The sequence below is a fragment of the Vidua chalybeata genome, chromosome 3, assembly GCF_026979565.1.
Source record: "Vidua chalybeata isolate OUT-0048 chromosome 3, bVidCha1 merged haplotype, whole genome shotgun sequence".
Lineage (NCBI taxonomy): Eukaryota > Metazoa > Chordata > Aves > Passeriformes > Viduidae > Vidua > Vidua chalybeata.
This window is the reverse complement of record NC_071532.1, coordinates 25,026,913-25,048,999: the sequence shown is the minus strand read 5'-3', so window position 1 is coordinate 25,048,999 and position 22,087 is coordinate 25,026,913. Positions and strand designations below refer to the sequence as shown.

General features: G+C 37.5%; 1 protein-coding gene and 1 long non-coding RNA gene across 2 annotated transcripts in view; both read left to right on the top strand.

Annotated features, from left to right (window-relative positions):
• Positions 1 to 9,007, top strand: part of CENPF (centromere protein F) — a 33,822-nt gene extending 24,815 nt beyond the window's left edge. Inside the window, exons 14-20 of the mRNA XM_053939306.1 lie at positions 481 to 621; positions 1,668 to 1,844; positions 2,439 to 2,600; positions 2,815 to 3,001; positions 3,697 to 4,176; positions 5,485 to 5,678; positions 8,209 to 9,007. Coding sequence (XP_053795281.1) covers positions 481 to 621; positions 1,668 to 1,844; positions 2,439 to 2,600; positions 2,815 to 3,001; positions 3,697 to 4,176; positions 5,485 to 5,678; positions 8,209 to 8,409 — 1,542 coding nt within the window. The 3' untranslated portion in view covers positions 8,410 to 9,007. The remainder of the gene's footprint in view (positions 1 to 480; positions 622 to 1,667; positions 1,845 to 2,438; positions 2,601 to 2,814; positions 3,002 to 3,696; positions 4,177 to 5,484; positions 5,679 to 8,208) is intronic.
• Positions 9,008 to 15,726: 6,719 nt separating this feature from the next.
• On the top strand, positions 15,727 to 21,630 carry LOC128786368 (uncharacterized). The gene is made up of 4 exons (XR_008430260.1): positions 15,727 to 15,834; positions 16,721 to 16,835; positions 19,005 to 19,110; positions 21,403 to 21,630. It is a non-coding gene; the product is annotated as an uncharacterized LOC128786368 (long non-coding RNA).
• The last annotated feature ends 457 nt before the right edge of the window (positions 21,631 to 22,087 follow it).

Genomic DNA, 22,087 nt, shown 5'->3' with positions numbered 1-22,087 from the left:
CTTAATAAATTAAATCCTAAAATAATTTTAACCTCAGACTTTTGCAGGAAACATCCTATTTTTAAAATTGTTTTCCATACAATCATAAATTTTCATTGAAGTTACAGAGCTAGAAAGCAGGGCATTGTTTTGCATAGAATGAAGGAGAAGGTAGCTTGAAAGTAGACATAGAAGTTTAAGCAGTCAAATAATGCAGGTTAGTTTCCTCTTTCCTCTAGAAGAAAAGGAGGAAGAACAAATTGGTATTGGGTGACTGAGTTTTCATATCAAGAATAAATACTTTGGAAGCTCCAAAGAAAGTGAAATAACAATAGTGCACTTGCCATGTGAAAACATCATTACCCTATTGTGACTTTTGCTTAAAACTTGACAAACTGGGAATAAAATAATCCATCTTAAAAACTGCTTGTTACATATAAGTGTATTCTTTGGCAGTCATGGCACATGTATTAAAAATAATTCTGGAAAATTTTATCTCAGGTAAATGAACTGGCTGAAAGTCGAACTGAGCTGCAAGTCCAGCTAAGTAATACTGAACAGAAGATTGCCAAATTACAGGAAGAAAGAAATAAGCTTGCTGAAGAAATGCAATGTGTTCAAGAACATTCAGAAAAGAACAAAGTAAGTTATTCCATCTGCATTATTTCTGTGTTCAAAGCCAGATGCTCAAGTACAGTACCTGTGTGGAGACTGGTCAAGGGGATCTGTGATAATGTACAGTATTAGAGGTTATTGCTTCCAAATTTCAAAAAATACAATGTTCTCTTCTGGGATAAAATGATTATGTAATAGTTTTTCCCCCTCTTCCTTCCATCCAAAGTATGTTTTCTTAGCATAAAGGCCACTTCTGGTTATCTAGACATTTTTCAGTATTGAGAAATTCTCTACTACAGGCTTTCAGTCATCAGACTCAGGAGGGCAGATAAAAAATATAGCATTTCTCAAAACTACTTTCAGTGTATCAATAGTGCTAATTTAATTCAGGACATAGTCAAGGAAGAAACTGTTTTGGAGCTTTTGTTTATAAATTGTTTGCATTTAATTCTTAGAGGCTATTTTATCATCTAGAAAACTTTAGGTCTTATTTGTGAGCAATCTTATGTCTTTAAACCAGTTTGTGGTCATCTGACCTATGAACTTTATTTACAGAATTCTCTAACCAGGGGATTGTTTCTAATGTGGCATTGAGGATTTTGAGTGGGATGGGAAAAGAACAGATATTTCTGCAACTTTCAGAAATCCTAAATGGAAATACAGGCCAGCTGTCCAAAAAGTAGTTATAAAAATGGGTGAAAATGCTTAAAAAGTTTTGTTGTCTTAAAGAGGTAAGACGTGAAAAAGTGACCCTTAACCTCTCAAGTCACTCTGAGGGAACAACACTGGGAGAGGTTAAGCTTTGATTTTGGCGGTACTGCTTGATTTAATGCTGTTGGCAAACTTGCACTTGCTTTCTTTTAAGAGAACCTTCCTTTGTGTCCTGTCCTACCTTTTGAGTTCAGATGTTCTTTTCTTTGATTACAGTGTGTTTAGCCACTGTTAAATATTTTTTCTTACCAAGTTGTTTTGGAAAACTCAAAGATGCTTCAGATTTAAACAGTGTAATGGGTCGACTCTTTCTCCGTTGAGATAACTCCAAATACCAAAGGATGCACTATTACTATTTACAGATTCAGCTGCATCTAACAACTTCAGAAAAAAGTGAACTGGCCAGGTGCTTGGAGATGGTCCAGAATCAACTTCAAGAAAAAGAGAGTGAAATTAAAAGAGAGGTATCAGAATACAAAGACAGACTACTTCAAGCAGAGAAAGAACATCAGGATGCTCTGACAGAAGCAAACCGAAAGGTAAGTCAGAAAATAGGAAAAGTAGTGCTGTGAGTTTTTAATTCAGTTCTGTCTAATTTACAAAATTTTGCTCATCCTATTACAAAAAAAAATTATCTTTCCTAACAATATTTCAAAAATCTACATATACTTACCTTGGAGCTCAGTAAGTGTTAACTTTTTTCCATGTGGCAAGCTCTAAAACGTGAATCACAACTCAGTAAGCATTTAATCTATATAAAAATTGACTAGGACTATAACCTTGAAAAAGGGAAAGCAACAGTATGTTTAATCCAGGAAATGGTTGTTTTGGTAGGAAGTGGAAAGAAAATTTAACCAGTTCAGGATATAAGGACATATTTGTTGGAAATACATTTGTCAGATGTGCTATATATAAGGATTTTCTTCTGTCAGTCTTCTTAGAGGCAAGATTCTAGTATTCAAAATATATACTTGAGACAAATTGCCCTTTCAATGTTCAATTCCTTAAAACATAATTATTAAATTTGCTGTGGAATTCCTGTGGGTTTGTGATATGCTGTTAGGTACATCTTTAAAATAAAACTCAGTGTCCTTTTTGGTGTCATAGTAATTAGGCATATTTTCTTTCTTTAGAATGAAGTAAAAATTGAGGCCTGTCATGAGAAGATTAGTTCACTGGAGCACATTATCAGCTCACAAAAATTGGAAATTGAGCATCTGAAATCAAATAAAGAACAGCTAAATAATTCCCTTAAAGAAGCTAATCAATCCTTAGGAGAACTCCTAAAAACTAAGGTAAGAAAAACCCTTAAGTATGACCAATTACATGAGATTCCAGACACTGTGTTGTAAAATAAACATAGGATTGGGAAACAGTGCTCCAGAACTTTGGCTTGACTTTGATACAGCCTTTGTTTCACTAAAGAGAACATAGAGCCTGGAGAAAATTATAATGTTTAAAAGGAAGAATTATGTTTCTGGTGAAATAACCAAATTTCTTATTTTTTAGGCTGATAATAGTAACATTATAATTCAGCTGAAGAAGGAAAATGAATATGCCCACAGTAAAGTGCAGATGTGGATGAAATCCTGTAAGCAGCTGGAACAGGAAAAGGAAATGTTGCAGAAACAACTTGCTGAACATGATGAGCTGCTAAAGAAGGAAAATCTGACTATGGCAAAGCATAATAAGGAAGGTAACTGAATCTAGATTGTCTTAATGCTTTCTTAGTGGTGCATTAATCTGTAAAACTTTCTTGTTCCCTAAAATGTCCACTTGCATATGCAGCTCTAGTACAGAGCATGAATCTTAACAAGGATAAAAAGTTACAAGTGCAAACGTCAAACATTTTCAAAATCTAGCTAATCTTTTTTCTCTTATGGTGTTATTTTTTTTCTCAGAAACAATACTAGGTTCTGAATAAATATCTTAAGTCTTACATTTTTGGTATAAGTGACTTAAGGAAGAAAAGGATGTTTTTCTTATTAAATAAGTGCGAGTCTTTTATTATTTTCTAACAAGCTTTCCCTGCTGATTCTCATGCTTTGTTCTGAATATTTTCGCTCACCTCATGAGATGCACTGTATTGTAAGTGATACTTAAAGCAAGTTAAGGGTACAAACAGAGTGTTCAGAAATTACAAAATGAGAGGGAAAATGTTTCCCCATGCACTGGTCAAGGCTTCTTTTCAAAATTTGTATATTTGTGGTCTATTTAACAGGGACATTATTATGTCTATCATATTACTGAATTTGTTTCACAGTCATTTTTTAATAGTTGCAGTGTCACAAAACATGTAATTAAAAGATGCATGACCATTGCATTATAAATTCTTACATATGCATCTTTTATTATGTCAGTTATGTTAATAATCATGTTTTTCTTTGGAAGATGCTGATGATAATGCCATTACAGAAGAAATTAAGTTAAAATTGGAAGAATTGCAGGAATCTATGGAAGTGAAGACCAGAGAAGCAAATGAGAACTTGGAGAAATACTGCTCTCTCATTGTTAAATATCATAAACTAGAGGAGGAAAATGAGATGCTAAAAACACAAGTCAGTTTGTTGAGTACTCAGCTGAAACGGCGAGCAAGTGATGCTGTCAGCACTCCTTTGCTGAATTCAGAGAAGTCATTAACACAGAAGAGCAAACACTCTGTCAAAGACAGAAGGTCAGACGAAGATACCACTAAGCTTTCAAGTAAAAGGCAGAGATGTGAAGACAGCAGGAAAGACAATGGAGAACCAAGATCTCCTGCTCCAGAGACTTCATTGAAAAAGAAAAGGAAGTATGATATCTCTCAAAATCTGCAGGGTCGGGACAATACTGACTGTGAGCTGGATGGGCTTCCAGAAATAGTGAAAAAAGGTATTTATATCTTGTGAAGGCAAATGTTCTCTGAGCACAGCAGGTGTGCTTTTCTCTTTTGTTTTGTTGAATGGCTTCCACTCTAAAGCCAATTAGACAATGGTGACAATGCAAACATTTTTGGTGATAGTGATGGAAGCTGAAAGGAGTCAATGACAGATGTGGCAGTTGGTGCTAAGTTAGCTTTTGTGGAGTGCCGGTGTTAGACCAGCAGAACACATTTCTGTTGGATTAATAACTCCAATTCTGCTAAGAGTTAAGTGGTCCTGGCAGTCTTCTGTGCTCCCATCACCTCACTCACAGGTGTAGTGTGCAGTGAGGAAACTGAAGACCAGAAACTGGGGAGGAATGGTGTCTGGGGGGAAGCCCATGTGTGTTCCCCAAGTGTTTGCCTATTTGTAGGCTTTTATTTCTTTCAATACCAGTAATTAAAAGTGTGTTAATTTGCAAAACATTAAATCAACTAAAATTCCTGGAGTTGAAACTGACTTGCTCACAGCAGTTAGACGTTAATCTTCATGAGAAGATTAATTAATTAAACTCTCATCTTTATGGGAGTTCACTTTCTGTCTGCTATGAATGCCATGAAATTAGGCAACCTAGTACTCCATTTAAGGGTTCACTGCAGCAGGGGGTAACTGAGAAGACTACACAAATCAGGGCTTGAAAAATATCTTGTAATATCTATTAAGTTGCCCTTTATAATTAATGTAATTGCCATCATTAAAGGACAGACCATAAGGATACTGAATAGCCTCAACTTTGGTCACTCCCAGAAGTCAGGATTTCTAAAGCTAAACTTTATTTGCGTTTCACTTTCTTACCAGTATTACTATATCTTCTAAAAATAGCCCTGTTCTGAGGACAAATGTGTCAGTTCATGTTTGACTTTTAGGCTAGATAAAGAGATAATAACCAGTCTATACATAAATAGTTCTACACAGAAAAAAGTATTAAAAATCAAGAGCATCATGTCACGGTATCATGAATTAACCAGTACTAGTTTTCAGTTTGAAATTACTCTTCACATAATAATGTGCCTGTAAAGAAAAAGACCTAACACTTGTTTGATTTTTTTTATTTTTCTATAGAATTGCTCTTGTAATTCAATGGTTCTTCTGTGATATACAAGTTTTGCATTTGAATTTTGGAATATGCAAGATCTGTTCAGCAGTCTCTTTGTTCCATTTTCTCTAATGGAACAGATGATTTATTTCAATTAGCTATTTTATTCCTATTGTGAAAAAAGAAATCCATTTGAAGAAGTGTGATTACTTTAGGTTTTTATAGAAGCTGTTTATTTTTCAGGGTTTGCTGACATCCCCAGTGGCAAGGTCAGCCCTTATATTTTACGTAGAACAACGCTGCACCTCAGATCCAGTCCCCATCTGGCTGCCTCAAGTGAGAAGAGGCCTTTGCCTACACAGGACTCACAGAAGTGCAGACCAGACCATCTTGGTGAGCGCTGCTGTTTGACACCTGGTGGCAGCAAACCACAAAAGGTAACTTGGAAAAATTTTATCTGGGTATGAAAGTCATGGGGAAGACTTAATGCACTCACTAAATATATTCATCTTGCCAAGTGAATTTGAGGACATGTCATTCTTTGTGTTCCTCAACAATAGAGTGGAGAGAAGATCATAAATACTGAATGACTGAAACATGACATGGGTCTTACCAAAGTATCAATGTGCAAATTGTTCATGTGCTTTTATTTGTGAACTCATAGGAACAACCAGTGAGAAATGTAAATTCAATACAGGTACATTTTCAATTTCTTATAATGGATATTAAAGAGCAGATATTCCTTATACTTGTGGCTTCTTAGGTTATAGAGAAAGTAACCACCAAAAAGACTAACCTTTGGGAGTTTGAGCTTGAAGTTTGCAGAAAACAGCTCTTCTTGGAATTTCTAGAATAACTACAGATATTTGAGAGGTTATTAAACAAGTAAATAGGGAACATTTGGATTATAAAGAGTGGATTGTGGTAGAAGGGACATTAAAGATCAGCTAATTCCAACCTCCCTGCCACAGACAAGGACACCTTCCACTAGACCAGCTTGGCCATGCTTACCAGATTTGGATGTTACCAAAACAAATAAACACTACAGAGTTATGTTTTGAAAGTGGATTGTTATTAAAAAGAGGTTAGTAACTGAAGTTTACGTTAGCTTTGTGTTTTCAGTAATAGCCACATTGCTAAATGTTTCACAGTATATCAGAGCAATGTGTTCTTTCTAAGATGATGCAAATGCTTTGCAGATTATAGAAAATTGTTCCAACTTTGGGACAGAAATAAACCTTTTGTTGTCCAAAACCTCCTCCAAAGTTTGTAACCATGTTGTCTCAAGTTGAGCAGTAAGAGAATAGTTATTGGTAGCTCTTTGTATGAGGGCTACACAGAAATATGTCAGTAGATAAAAATCCTTCCAGTTTGCCAGGTTACACAAAAGTATTTTCTTGACAATCAGCAGAATCTTGCACATAGCTTTTTGGTTTTTTTCTATTTTGATTTCCTTTTTTAAAAAAATCCAGTTATTTTGTGTTAGCACATAAAGTATGTTGGCAAGATACCAAAAGTAAGTAAAGGCAAATGCCACATAGTTTAGTGGATGTATAGCTTTTGAGGCCAGAAAGCACCACTGGGAAGACAAATTGGATCAGACCCATAATTTTTTGAGCTACAGCAATAGGAAATCAGTGTTTGGCAGTGAGAGTGAATCCACTGAATTTGTGTATGTTGTTTCAAGGGATAATTACCCCACTTGCCAAGGGTTGCTGCTTCTTACAGACATTGCCTGGAGGTCTGTGTTTTATTACTGTTTCATTAAGTGATGCCAATAAATTTTATTTATACTCCTTTGTCTGTTTCCCTATAACCTTAGAAACAAATGGTATTGCTTGTAAAGAATCTGAGTAGTGCAAAAAGGAAAGGAAGCCTTAGTCACAGAAAGTTGTGTAGTAATCACCTGCCAGCATGGCGTAAGCTTGTTGTAGGCTCTTGCTGACCATAGTCAGGGTTATAGCAAGTAACAATTAATCAGTAATAATATTTTCTCATTTAACTGAAGGAGGGATTTCCCAAACATTCCTCCTCGTTGTCTAAAATTGTATTGTCTAGGTCCAAGGACAGGTTACTCCTCACCTTCAACTAGATTGCAGTAATTAAAATTTCAGTGTTGGTTTTGTTCCCCCCAAGTGTAAATATGCAAAAGTCATCAGTCCCAGGAATTTGTACCCTTCTCTTGGACACTGCTTGAATATGTGTGTTTATTTTAGTTCAAGATGATGTACATCTGGGAATTTCTGGAGGAATTGCTCATATTGTTTCATCATTTGTTGAAACCATTAAAGCGTGTTGTTTCACTCTTTATATTAATGCAGTAAAAGGTGTGTCTTGTTTTAAAAGTGAAATCAAACTTGTTTCCTTCTCTTTGACAGGTACTTGTATCTACTTTGTTTCAAATACCTAGTTTCAAACTGTTTCAAATTTCTCAAGGTGTTTAAAAAGTACCTGTCATGTTCATATGCAAATTTATTCACTTTTCTATGTGAATTTAATGTAGAATTTAAATTGAGTGCTTTGACTGCACATCGGTCAAAATGTGAAAGCAGTGGTTTCTGCCCGGATGTCAGCAAAAAAAGTGACACCTATGCTTTACATTTGCAGAATATGAAGGGAAAAAATTAAATACAGCTCTTGATACATAATACCAGGTACTTTAGTAAACAGCTTAATAGTACTGTCTGTTCCTTGTGTAGCTTTTTTCTGCTCCTGGAAAATAGCTTGCCAACAGTATAGCAGATATTTCGTCTCATACCACAACAAAACAAGAGTTATCAAGCCTCACTGTGTTGTGTATTCAGAGTGATAAGTGCCTTAAAAATACATTTTTCTGCTTTCAATATGTCTATGTCTTTAGCAAATTCCCAATATTTAGTCTTTTGCAGCAACTCTTTTGACCCAAGGCAGAAAACTAATATGGTTTTCTATTACCAGTAAACAAGGATGTTTTTGTTTGTATTACAGGAAAATGATGAGCAGCAGTCCCAAGCTTTTCCACCGATGACTTCTACATCAAGGTCACCGCTTTGCCTGCATAAACAATCCCCAAAACCTCTCTCTGATAATACTAGGGAGAGTCGTACAATGCACAAAGCAAAAAATTCCCTAAATGAACAAGGATTATCTGGGCAAGATGAGCAAAAAGAAAATTGTAAGGTGCAGTAAACCTGACTTAGTCACTACTCAGAATAACTGGTGATGAAAACCAGTCTGTAAAATAAATATCAGAGAGCTATATGGAGGGCACCATTTTCTCTTCTCCAATGAATAACAATATATGAATTCTGTAGAGCTTCTTTGTGAATCTTTACTAATACCAATAGTCACACAAACTTTTGAAATAATAGTGAACAGATATAATTGATCCTTTTATAGAATCACAGAATCAATTATGTTGGAAAAGACCTTTGAGGTCATTGAGTCATACCTATGACCTAACATCACTTTGTCAACCAGACCATGGCACTGAGTGTCACATCCATTCTTTTCTTAAACACCTTCAGGGATGGTGATTCTACCCCCAGGGCAGCCCATTCCAATGCCCAATCACCCTTTCTGTGAAGAACTTCTCCCTAATGGCCAACCTAAACCTCCCCTGGTGCAGCTTGAGTCTGTATGTCCTCTTGTCCTATTGCTGGTTAACTGAGAGAAGAGACCAACCCCCACCTGGCTAGAATGTCTTTTTAGATGTAATTGTAGAATTTTCTGTAAATATGTCTTTATAAAGCTGTTAAAAAATTAAAACATAGAAAAAGTGGCCGCATTTTGCCATGTAGTTAATTGTTGTCATTTTTATTGTGTACCAATGGTTGATTTACAAATGGAAAATAAACTTACTTAAATATCTAAAAAGACTAGTTTCCAGGAAAAATGTGGCAAATGCTATTGGATGATTTAAAATGAAGCAGTGACTTACTTTCTAAGTGCAAGACAAAAATATAGAACCAGATAGAAAGTGCATCCAGTGCACAGGTCTAGCTAGTGTTCTCTGTCTTGGTAGCCCTTCTTCCTGATGGAATAATACTGTGCAAATAGGGGTGAGACATGATTCAAACAAAGCCAAAGAGGACTGTCTGTTTCCCTGAAACTAAGCATCTGACAATGTACTTCCCTAGCTGAAGGTCTTTTTTTGATCTTCACATCTGCCAAATGGCCCTTGGCCAGCCAGTAAACCTCAGTAAGATGGGCATGAGCACTTTGTACTAGGCCAGAAAGGACCCTATAACAACAAATTTGGTTTTGTTCTACCAGCAATGGCTGCCTACTTCTCTGCTGCAGGTCACCCTTCACTTTGACAATTCTTAGCCTCAAATCTGTCTCTGTGAAAATCACTGAAGATCTGTAGCTGATGTAAGGAGAATGGATGTGTTGGGAAATGTTCAGGTGTCAAGAAATGTCTGTGTGGAATGCCCTAGGTTACCTCCTTTTCATCCAGGAAAGATCTTTGAGATATCAACTGACAGTGACTTTTCTGGAAATAGCATAGAAGATTCTGCTATCATCAATACAAGAGAAATAACTCCATCCAGTTCATGGATTCATTTCATGCACTTGAATTTAGAATGATTCATTACAAAAATGCTCACCCCAGCTTGTGAATTTCAGAGGTCTAACTGGACTTGCCCAGCAGCACAGACTAATTTAACATTACAGCCACATCAGTCATTACCCTCCTAAGCAGAAATTACTTGCTGATAATTCATATTGCTTATGCTCACCTGGCCTGGCCAGGTATTAGGGAAATCAAGCTCCTGTACATGAGCAGTAGTGCCCTAAAGCTCCAAGATACACAGCAGAGAGGCATTTTCACATTGTTGTTGTTACTGTGTCAGAAAGATGTTGTTTCTTCTTTCAACAAAACTGTGTAATAATGTTTTCTACACCTTGAAAAATTTTTCTTAAACTAAAAGACAATACTTATGTTTCAAGCTGAACTTTCAGAATATAATTATACCTTCTATTTCATGGTTAGTTTCACCCTCAGAGCAGAGTGGTTTTCTCTTTTCTACATATACATACACGCCATTATTCTGCCTTTCTTACAGTACTGTCAGAATGCAGTCAGTTTAGGAGAAAAATGATCTACTCATCAGTCTAACCAAAACATCTTTAAAGAAATTCAACATTGGTATGAAATATGTGTAACAGAATCAGCAAATGAAAATATTTTTCATTGTTCAAAAGGTCAAAATCTTGCCAGACAAACTATCCTTCAGTAACTAGATATTACCAGTGCTTGGGGTCACAGCAGTAGATCTTGTGGCTTTTTCTTAAATATCTCAAGTTGTTTGTTAACTCAAGTGTTAGGTAGTTAAAGCAATCCTTGTAGACTGAAAGGGATCGATCTTAAAGGATGCATTTTATTTCCTCATCTTATGTCAGGATACTGTCAAAGCTCAAAAAAGCTAAATTATTTCAGATCAAGTTTTGTATCTTGACAAAGGAATCATCTGTGGAATTAGCAATTAAAAAAATAAGTGTCTTGAGATAGAAGCATGGGTATGAAGAGGCTTTGGTAGCCGATAATAGAAAAAACCCAAACAAAGCTGGTGTGTTTTATTTATCCAAATCATTGTTTTTCTATTCTAATCTGATGCCTTGAAAAGTGTCCCACTTGGAGAAGAGTGTGGAAAAATATCTATCTTTAGAACACTGTCTAATCTTAAACAGACAAATTTGAACAACTATGTTATAACAAAAGAAGTGATTATCATCAGTAAAAGAAAGCATTGAGACTTTAGTTGTTACATGTTTTCCTACATAGCTGCATTTGTATTTTATAAGCCTTTATATTTCATTAAGTGTGAAATGTTTGCATTTTGAAAGGTTACAATGTCTAGTATGTATTGGAGTACTGGTATGTATGTATTTTGCTGTAGGTTAAGATTTTAAGAGGTCTTAGATTAATGCCTGAATCTATTGAAAGTGGGACTTCATACTTTACATTCCCTTGCAAACTGATGAGACTTCAAGTCACAATCCACACAGGGAAGCTCTATCAAGAACATAATTTCCAACCTATACGTATATCAAACATGCAGAACAAAAGAATCAGAGGGCCTCATCAGGATTCCTAGTAGGATTGCATAGGACGTGCTTTGTCATCTCTCTCTAATGAATGAAAGGACACTTATATGTGGCTTTCTATTCTGACTGTAAAAATGTCTTTGGTGCTCTACTATTGTTCTTAGCATGCTAACCTGGTTGTTGCCATAGTGATACTGTCTTACATCACAGGAAGATGCATTAGCTGGATCTCTTCTTCACTTTCCTGTTTACCCAAGGTTTACATTATAATTGGTGTAAAATCTAGTTTGCTGTCCCAAGTGGTTTTGCATGCTCCCTGAAATGCCCAGGGCTGTACATTAAAAGCATGCTGCAGGAATGCTGCCATCCTTCTGCCATGTTCCCCCACAGCTGATGGAAGGGTCTGGGTGGTTTGTGATGTTCAGCTCTTTCTTCAGACTTTGAACTATTCTTCTCATTTTTACCTAGTAATGAAAGAAAAACATAAAAGGAGATTGGTTTGTCAGCTGTTCTTCTTGGATTCTTATTATTAATAGCCAATGTTTGAACTGATCTCTCAGGTGTTATAATTTAAAATGTTCCTAGAATTTAAAATGTTTGAAATGTCAGATCCTGCTGTGACTTACGCAGCCCCCTTGGCTGCAGGGGTGATCATGAGTTCTCTGCACTGCCCTGCATTTCCACTCTTGGGGACAGTGCTGCCATTCCTACGCTTGTTGGCTCACTGGGACCACTTGGAAGCATCTGCTCATCCAGTTGTCACTGTACAGAGTATAGCTGACACCAAAGAAGACTTCAAGCATCAGCCCTTTATTGGTCTTCAGCACAACCTTTTATACGCTTCATCTTACATGCATTGCACCTGTGTGCCCTCTCTACCCTTTTGTGATTGGTCAGTGCCTCGGCACAGAGAGTGGCACAGGAGTGTTTCAGTAATGAGACATGGAGTGCCTCATTACCTTCAGTGCTGGTCACCTGTCCTGCACAGCTGTAGCCCATTAGGGATGAGGCTGTGCCACAGCCCCACTCCCAATTACCACATACTGTGTGCCTACATCCAGTGATGGCCGGTGGGAGGGAGAGATGGAGCTGAAAAAAAAAATCACACTCTTACTATCCAGCTGATGTTTTTGGTGTGCCCTTCAGTTGATTCAAATTAATAAACTTTTAAGGAGAAAGAAAAATACCAGGGAAGCAGCAATGAATCCAAACGTGCCTGGTCTCAGAAATGTGTATTGAACAACAAAGCAAATAGTGCCCTAAAACCTTGAAGGTGATGACAGAGAAAAGATCAACACACACCTAATGGGGAACTTCTCCATGCAACACATGCCAAACAAGTTCCCTTTACACAGGGTAATATTGCTGAACAATGTAAACACTGTAAGGAAAAAGAGAAAACAAGCTTGCCACTGCATGGCCCAGTGCTGGAGAACACACCAGATTTGTCCCAGAACTAGTTTCAGGTGCCTTGTTCTTGCTGTTTAAGATTTCAGCTGTCTAGCCCTTAAAATGATTCCACCTCCCTCTGCTTTGTCTATCTTATCCTAAATAGCCATAAATTACAAAAGGCTGCCAGTAATTTTCTGCAGAAAACAGCAATTGAAAACAGCTTTTGGAACTTAACAATGTTGACAACTGGATGCAAGGTGGACTGTGGTGAAAGCAGACTGCAATTGTAGTATTCAAAGGCAATGTTGTGGACTTGCTTGATATATGGACTAGTTTGTCTATCGTTCTAGGGACAGGAGATAGAAGATGATCTCTGTAAACATATAGATAGATAGATAGATAGCTTTTTATATATATAATATCTGTATCATTTACATGTATATAAAATAGAATATATTTGTGTGTGTACATATTCTCTGACATACTTATATGCACACCCAAGCAGTTATTTCAGTGTCAAGTTCAGAAAATCTATGGAACATAGAAAAACAGGATGTAGCTATGAAACAGCTAAGATGTAGCTATGAAACAGCTAAATTTGTTTGGCTTTTTGCATGGTTTTATTCCTGGAAGCTTTTTTAACAGCAGACAAATCATGGTCTCTATTGACAATACAGCTGTTGAAATATTTCAGTGGAAGGTCTGATGGGTGCATAGAAAAATCAGCAGCTCTTTGTATTTTGCTTTTCTGCTCTGTGCTTCATAAATTGAGCAGATGGAAGCTTAGTGAGAATCTGTTCTGTGCTGGATACAGAGGTTCCTTTATTTCAGGGCTTCTTTATTTAGGTGGCCTGCTGAGTATCACATAAAATACAGTGTAAATACATCTGAACTTGTGAAGGAAGATTAACTTTTTCATGAAGACTGTGTATCCACATCTGACTACTGATTTTTTCTTCTAGAGGCAAAATGGGAAGAGAAAGGGAAATGTTCTGTATTCTTTTGACCTCAAATTGAAAAATACTCTGTTTTCAGCACTGTTGTTGATATTTAAACTTATGTGTGGTTTTAGGCACTGCCTGGTACTGAGGGACTGAAGATTTTAGTTCTTCTGAGGGAAACATAGTTTGGATTAACTTAATTTTGAACTAACATAATTACCTTAGATTCTGATCATAGAGGCTAAAAGTAGTAATGGAGAAGACTGATATTTCATCCTAAGGGATTTTTCTTTCTCTTCAAATTCTTGTGAGCAATTACAGAGGAAAGAATCGATGTGAATCTTTGTGATTTCCAGATCTCCTACTTGCTTCACTGCTTGTTTAACTTGGTTAGCTGCCCTTTACTTCTCTTTTTATATAAGTGTTTGGTATCTGGTTCCTGATATTATCTTCAAGTCAGCAAATTTACTGCTGAGACACATTAAAGTATTAGTTTATATCAAAGAATCTAAATAAGAATCTCCCACAAAGTGCACATCCCCTTACACTGCTTTAAGTGTGATTGGGAAGGGTACCAAATGATTGATTTGCTCAGGTGTCTCCATCCATTGCTGATTTCTTTGACAAAGCAGCACTCTTGTGTTGAAAGCATCCTTTTAATGTGCTTAAAATGACATGTTAAAAATGGAAAGTCAGTGAACCAGCTGCAGGGAAGACAATATAGCCTTGAATGCTCTGCCAGAGCTTCCAAAATGTAGCTGAGTTTATGGGTTGAGTTCCCATGGTGCTTGGCTACAGCTTAGAAGTAAAAGAGAAAGAAATTAAGGTCTTGTCTTTGCTCTAAAGCTGATGCTTTGCAAAAACACACAGTCAACCTACCCTGTTTAGAACTGATGCTGGAATAGCCATATTCCATAGTCAGATAACTGGGAAGGGGTTGTACCCTGCTCTGATGAGCTTTAGCATAGGAGACCAAGTATTAATTCTTTCCCACTTGTTTCCTATCCAATATCTCTTCATCAATAGAGGAAAGTGGGGGATTTTACAGTCATTTTAGAGGCAATTCTCCTGGGCTCAGCCACCACAGTTGCTATTTCTGCATTGCTGTCTAGGGTACATTGAAAAAAATGTTGATGGGAATGTAAGTGATTGCTGGCTTGCTGTAGCAGGCAGGAGGATTCCACAAATTCACATCGTCCCTGTGGTACACTGGAGACACTTACATAAATTCAGTAATGCAGCTATGATTATTCTTCTCCTTGCCTCCCAATTAACCAGTACTGCACATATTGTTCCCTGTCAAATATCTTATTTTGTCAGATGCCAGAGAGCAGTGTTGTTCTCTTTTCAAATTGCTGGTTTGATTTCTGGCAGTACTTGATTGCTTTAAAATGTACTTTCTGCATCCATTTTCCTCAATACTTAATTAACTGGAGAAAACTACTGAAATGAGGTTTCAGTTAAGTAGGTGTTTCACTTCTGTCCCTACTACCTCATTCATTTATTTCCTCTAGCTCACTCAAGTCCCAGAGACTTTGTCTTCCATTTGCAAGTTATTTGCAGTTATCTTCCATTTTGCTAGATTATCTATCTTTTAGCTAAATTCTCCTGGAAAATCCCATTCTGGAAGATGCAGTTTCCATCTATGTTAAATACCAGAAAAGGCTAGAAACAAGAACCTCTTTTCCAGATCACAGCTGTTGCAGTATGAGTAGTGCTTGAGCATCATCTGTGGTACTTTGTGCCTTTACAGGGGTGTCTTAGGCACCTGCAATGCAGGTAACTGCTAGAAAGCACTTGGCTCTTACCTTTAAGAGTAAGTTAACTTCTTTTGGTGGAGTATGTTCTATGGGAAGTGTCTGCCTACAATAAGCTCCCATGGAGTAGTGCTCCATGGAACACACAGCATAAAGTAGCAGCAAATTAACCTTTTCTGTGTGAGAATAATGTGGCAGATTGCTGCATCATAGCTTGGGACTGCATGTAGCCCAAGGTTAGGCCTACCATGTGCTCAGGTTCCTCATAGGTAAGACACCAGCTTAAACATCCAGAATTCATTGGAGAAAAACAGGTGCTTTTTCATATTTTGTTGTGACCCCATGTGTTTCTCTATTTCAGCCTTACAAAGAGCCAAGACCACTGGAATTAAAAAACCTCTGTGATCCAGTATAATCATACTGGGAGAAGGGAAAATGGTGATGAAATGCGCAGTCAGCAGTCTGGATTGCAGGTAGTTAGTAAGCAAACAATTCACCTATCTTGGAAAGTACAAGAATAGATTTTGAATGGCAGATGATTGCAGAGTAGACTGAGAGCACCTGACCAGTGTGGTTTGACTTGCTCAAGACTGAGAAAATTATTAGTATCACTGTCAGAATGAATCTAGGGGAAAATGGATTACAGTTTAATCAATTAGCATTCCTAGAGCACTGTCACTGAACTTTGCTTTATTAAGAGATAATAATCATGATGGCCTCTTTGTTCTGTGGAGGAAGACCTGGGGGTATTCATGGCACGGAATGGAGTCTGGAAGCTGTCACACAGCAAGGGAAAAAAATGGGCAGACTCTGAGGAGCTTACTGGGAAAATTTTAAAACTCTGGTTCAATTTGAAGGTCATTATGACAAGGATTCAATCTTGACCACTTTAAGAGAAAAGTACTTGTTCTTTTAAAACATGTTAAAGATAATGGACACTCTATAAGCTGGAAACACAAAACATCCAGTATTTCAAAAGAAGTCACTTTTGTAGCTGAGACTACTCATTTTCAGAACTAGTGTTCAGAAAATAAGGAGCAAACTCCTTGTGATATAGATCCAGTGAATTTCTTCATGCATGTACTTTGTCAAACTGACTGATGAGATTTGCAATATTCAGCATTTTTTTTCTTTTGAGAAGTTTATGCCCTTAATGTATTATGATAGACATTAAGAAATACCCAAGAAAGTGAAAAGAGCAACTTTAAAACCTCTTCCATTACTCTATAGAAATTCTCACAAAAATTTCTGAATGAATATAAAAGTTATTCAAACCCATCTGCAAGACTGCTTTTTGTACATATTATAAGGTGATTTTTTTATCTTCTGTGGTCTGTTTTGCTGACTTGACTGCTAAAGTGAATCTTCAACAAGAGGAAAAAATCCAGTATAGCAGCCAAGGCTATGGAAGGCTGGGAAGTGTGAGAGTTGGTGGCCAGGCCTGCACAGTTCTGAGCTGCCTGTGTTTAACTAGGTGAGTGTTCGTTTTACAAAAGTGTGTTTTACCTATGAGAGTTTCCCCTCTAGACCTAATTTTAAAGCTTGGTGACCTATAAATAAATCATGGTCTGGGTTAGGCTTGGTCTCAGTGGCCAAAGTAACCAATGCAGGTGTGAAGAATCTACCGTACATGTGTCCTCTAATAGGGAGATGGATTGTGTTTGGGTGGTACTTGTCCAGTTTTCCAGTTGTCTTCAAGTTTGGAAACTCTGGTTTACATAGGCAACTTGAAGAAAAGGGTGTTTGCCTCTGCAGCCACACCACTGAATGTCCACTTGAAATGGGATGAGCTCTGTTGTATAAATGGCCAGAGCAGGCAGTGAAATCAGTACATCCAGTTGAAACTTCAGAAGAAATTGAAGAAATTTAAATTAAACTATTTGATCTGGAATTTCTAAAATTTTGCCAAGATAGAATATTCCTACTTTAAGTCACATGGGTAAGAGAACTTGTTTCACAGGACGTTTCCCCTTCTGCCTGTGATGGGGCCACTGGGTCAGTACAGGTTTGGAAGAAAGTTTCCACATACCAGATCACTGACATTTTCTGTTGTGAGAAGAATAAACTTGGGTCTTGTGCTCATCTCAGAGCAGTCATTTTCATTTTTACTGGTTTACTTTTAAAACTTTCTCATGTGCAGTATCTAATTATGGTCCATTACAAAATGCTGTATTTAAATGGTAACAGTGCACAGGGCTGAAAGGGACTGTTTGTAAGTTGCTTTGATGATTAAGCCACTAATTATTGCATTAGCATCCCAAACCACAGTCGTTTGTGATGTGTCTCCTCCTTAGGCAATCCCATGAGGCACCATGGGCTAAGTAGAAAGAGTATGGCAGAGTATCTGAGAAGGGAAGGGCCAAGGACATGTAGGAGATAGTGCCAGGGATTAAGCAGAGGTTGCTTTCTCCTGTGTCTGCTTCAGTGTGACTCAAGATAGTGCTGAGGTGTGGTACATCAAAAAGAAGGATTTTTTTTCCCCCTTAGAAATGTAAAAATAGACATTTCCACTAATGGCTGTGAAAGACGCTATGACACTTTCTGCCAGGCCTTATCACTGAGGCCATACTTGCATGGTAATCAAAGGAAATGATTTTATTTGGTTGAATAAAGCAGCTTTTGGGCTTCCACACCACTGTGATATTCAGCTGCCTATGCTGTTTTATGTTCCTGTCCTGAAATGTTTGGTAACACTGCAGGGTGCCATTTATCGGGTGTCTTCCATCTTCCCCTCACCTGAGATAAAACTTTTGGTGTCATTACACTGTATTTTTTTTCAAAATGAACACTTTATGATCCTCCTAAAAGCAAAGGCATAAAACAAGTGTAAGATATTACTTTGTGTCTTCAGAAGCTTTTGGTTTTATATTATAAAATTCCCAGAAATAAGTTACTTGGAACAGTTTGCTCATTGGAAGACTGATGGGCACTGGATCCCTCACCCCTGCAGGTGCTGTGTTAGTTTCCCATCAATTTCCTGAAATGCACTTACAGACCCATTTCAGTGGCTATTTCAAACCCAGGAGATACATTTTCCACTTTCCTGGATTATAAGAGCTACCCTTTTACTTGTACCTCTTAGCAAGGACCAGCATTTTTTTCTTTTCAATGAAATATTTTTTATGGAACTGATAGCTTCTTGAAATGTATCTGAGTATGGATCAGGTTCTGCAGCAGATATGTCATCCTTGCACTTCTAAAGGTATAAAACTGATGGTGTATTTGAGCAATTCGAGTGTCTAGACAATTTTTACAAGCTTTCTTGAGTGGAGACCATTTCATTACTACAGAAAATGGGGCAACCTGTTTCCTCTGTGAAAATTTGTTGGAAAAACTCTTCAGTTTCTTAATTTATGTGGTAGAAAAAAAAAGTTGTTATACTCAATCATAAAATAATGTTTGAATATCCAGAACTGGCCAGGTGAAAAGAGCCCTCAGCTGAAATCTTCTAAGCAGACCACTGAATACAGTCTGCAGAGGCAGTGAAATAGTGTGAACAGCAGAAAAAAAATTTGCTGGAGGGATTGGTGCATGCTTTCTCCTGGGCATGCTGTTTGAGATTGCATGTTCTAAAGCAAAAAAACTTATCTATCTATATTTCCTAATTTAATTAGGCAACTAATTGCATTCTTCTTTCCCTCAGTCCCCATGTAACATCCTATTGAGTGTGTGACCATTTCCCTGGAAAAGCAACTCTCTTTCTGAGAGCTGGAGAAGAGGCTGCAGGTACTAGAGCCGTGAATTCCCTAGTAAGTCGTGAGGATTGCTTGGACATGGTGTGTGGACAAACATGGACAGTGGGTCAGGCAACATGTTTGGGGGGGTTTAAGCACCCTCATGATGTTTAGCAGGCAGTAGACCAACGTGGAGGTTGTTTCAGGGAACAGATCTCAGACACTGTGCTGGAGCAAATGCCAGCAAGAACTTGGAGAGGAGAGTGTTGGTTTTGGATAGCAAGTACACAGAAGAGCAGAGCCCAGTGAAGGAAGTACCCAAATAACAATTTTGAGGCATCCAGTGTGGGTAAAAAAAAGACATTGCAAAGACCTTGATAAGTGTTTCCATCTTCTTATTTTGTCTGTCTGGTCCAGAAAGCAGTGATAGGAAATAGAAAGAGTTTTTTTAAAAAAAAAAAAAAAAAAAAAAAAACCAAAGTCAACAAAATAAAAGAGAAAAAATTTTCTAGGACAAAAGTCCACTCACTATGAAATTCATTTCCATCCACTGGCCAGTTCACTTTTAAAAGCCACAAAGTGATTCAGCTTCCATTACTTTTCTTGTGGGAACTGTGCCTGGTCTAATAAATGTCACTGCTCACAAGCTTCTTGTGGTGTAAGTTATGCTTACACTTCATATTTAACCTTTCCAAAGAACACTTCTTTCTCCTGTTTTTGCTGTGTTCTTCTATTATACAGAGGTAGTTTGGTTCTTTTTCCTTTCATTGATGCACGGCTAAACATGCAAATATTTGATTAACAATAATCTTTGCATCAGTTCTCATAAAAATAAATGTAAAATAATCTTTACATTTTATTCCCCTCTTCTGAGCTTCTTTAAAATTTTTAGTCAGTTTTTTTGAAGGGGAAGACACCAGGCTTAAGCTCAACTCAGGTGCAGAACAATGTGTTCCTAGATATCAAACATGTTGCAGTGGGACATAGTGGAAATCTGCCACAGCTTGCAAACTCATCCTTCTAGAAGCAATCATATACCTTCAGTTTCCTATTAAAGGTTTCTCAGCTCTATCTCTAAGGCAACAGCTGACCTTACAAATATGCTCAGCATCCTCTAGTCAGATGTAAAATACATATCCTCTCAAATTGAGGTGCAGCTGCTGATTCTTTTCCCACAAAACCAACTTAAATTTCACTAATTTCAACTCAGATCATTCCCTAAACAGTTTTTCCACCTACTGCCTGTCAGTCCAGCAACTAAACAGTTACCAAAACACCACCTCTCCCCTAATTGTAGCACTTTAAAAGACAAAATAACATTCTGCTTTCTAATTATTTTATAATTCATTTGATTGTTGTTTATTCAATGTGCAAATCATGTGCAACTCCCACATACCTAGTGTTGAAGGAAGCATGATTCTATATGGTTAAAATTTGCAGAAAAAAATAAGTCAAGGTAGCTTGTCTAAAAGCCGAATTCTGACAGTTTCTCAGAAAAGTTCCCACCTGAGTGTGCTTTAGAATGCAATCTCCGAGTCCTTGACCATGAAACCTTTGGATCATCTGACCCAATGAAATGTCTTTTTGTGCAGAGGCCTTTAAGGTAGGACCTAGAGAGGAACTCAAGCATCAGATGCCTCTCAATGCTGGAATAAGCAGGCTCAGTCCCTGTGGGACATGGGAGAAACACAGGATGAAAAAGCCCCAAGCCCTGTGCACTGGGCAGGGTCCCTCCAATTAGCAGTAGGCAGATAATGCAAGGAAAGCTGTGAGTGAATTTCTGCACCCTCTGCAGAGCCCATGGTTTTGCAGCAGGCCCTTGGGAATGTGTTTTTATCTTTTTTTTTTCCCTTTAATTCAGAGTCTGTAAAGAAGAAGGAATTTCTATTATCAGTTACTGGGAAGCAGAAAAAATTAGTGCCTTTTAAATCAGTGCTACGGCCTCAGTTTGCAGTGCTCATGTCCCTCATTTTGCTCCTACAGTTTAACCTAGAGGAATTAGTTCAAAAGCCCAGTTGGACCATCTGCTCATAAGGTGTTGGATTTTGGTCTTTTCAGCCTTTGGAATCTGCTTTCCCCATTTCATGGGCAAGTGCTTCAACCAAACTGGAATAACAGCAAAGACAATGGCAATGCCACTAATACCACTTTCTCTGCAAATGACTTTTAAAAGGAAAACAGCATCTTCTTTCCAATTTTTTCAGAGGGCACTTATAAGCTGTGCTCTCAGGAGAGGGCTCTAAACCCTGGATTAACACAGGCAAATGTGCTTTTGCTCATCCTAGATAAGGTGCCAGACTTGCAGACAGGAGAGACAGGACTGTGGCTGTGTATTTGTGCCTGGCATTTCTTTTTGTTTCTCCACAGGCCTCTTCCCTCTCAGCGTGGGAGATGTCCAGACAAGCATTTTGAGGTGTATAATTCTCAGCAGGCACCACCTGGGGAGCCTTAATGTTGGACTTAGAATTTTACATTTTGTTCTGGTGACCAAACTCCTAAATTCAAGCTATTAAATTGCAAAGTCTTCTTACTGGATCTAGTCACAGCCTCCAAGCCTATTTTGCTGGTCTGCTCCAGAAAATGGCAGTCACAGCAAAAAAGTGCAGCAACAAATGTTCTTTGTGAACAGGTTTTATGTAATTAAAGTCATTCTGCATACTAACTACATTATCTGTCTTTTAGAAACATTATTAGAGCAATACACAAAAATATACAGAAAAATCTCTCTTTACCAGCTCTCCATGGAAAACACCCTTACTGCTGCCTTAGTAGGGGGAATTTCTCCTTGCTTTTTATTAAAATTGTGTAGTAGTCGATCTGCCATAAATTGTTGCTCAGCATTGATGTACAGCATTTCTACTGGAGGTGACAGAATATTTAATATTAGATGTTTTTTTGCTCACCTCATCAAGGTTGTGCCTCTTACTTTTAATGTGCATTTGAAATATATCTTCTAGTGCCCTTAAAAAAAAAAAGAAAAAGGAACATCAGTTCAAAAAAATTCAACTGTTCAAGGTCCATATACTTTCAAAATGAAAAATAACTACTCAGC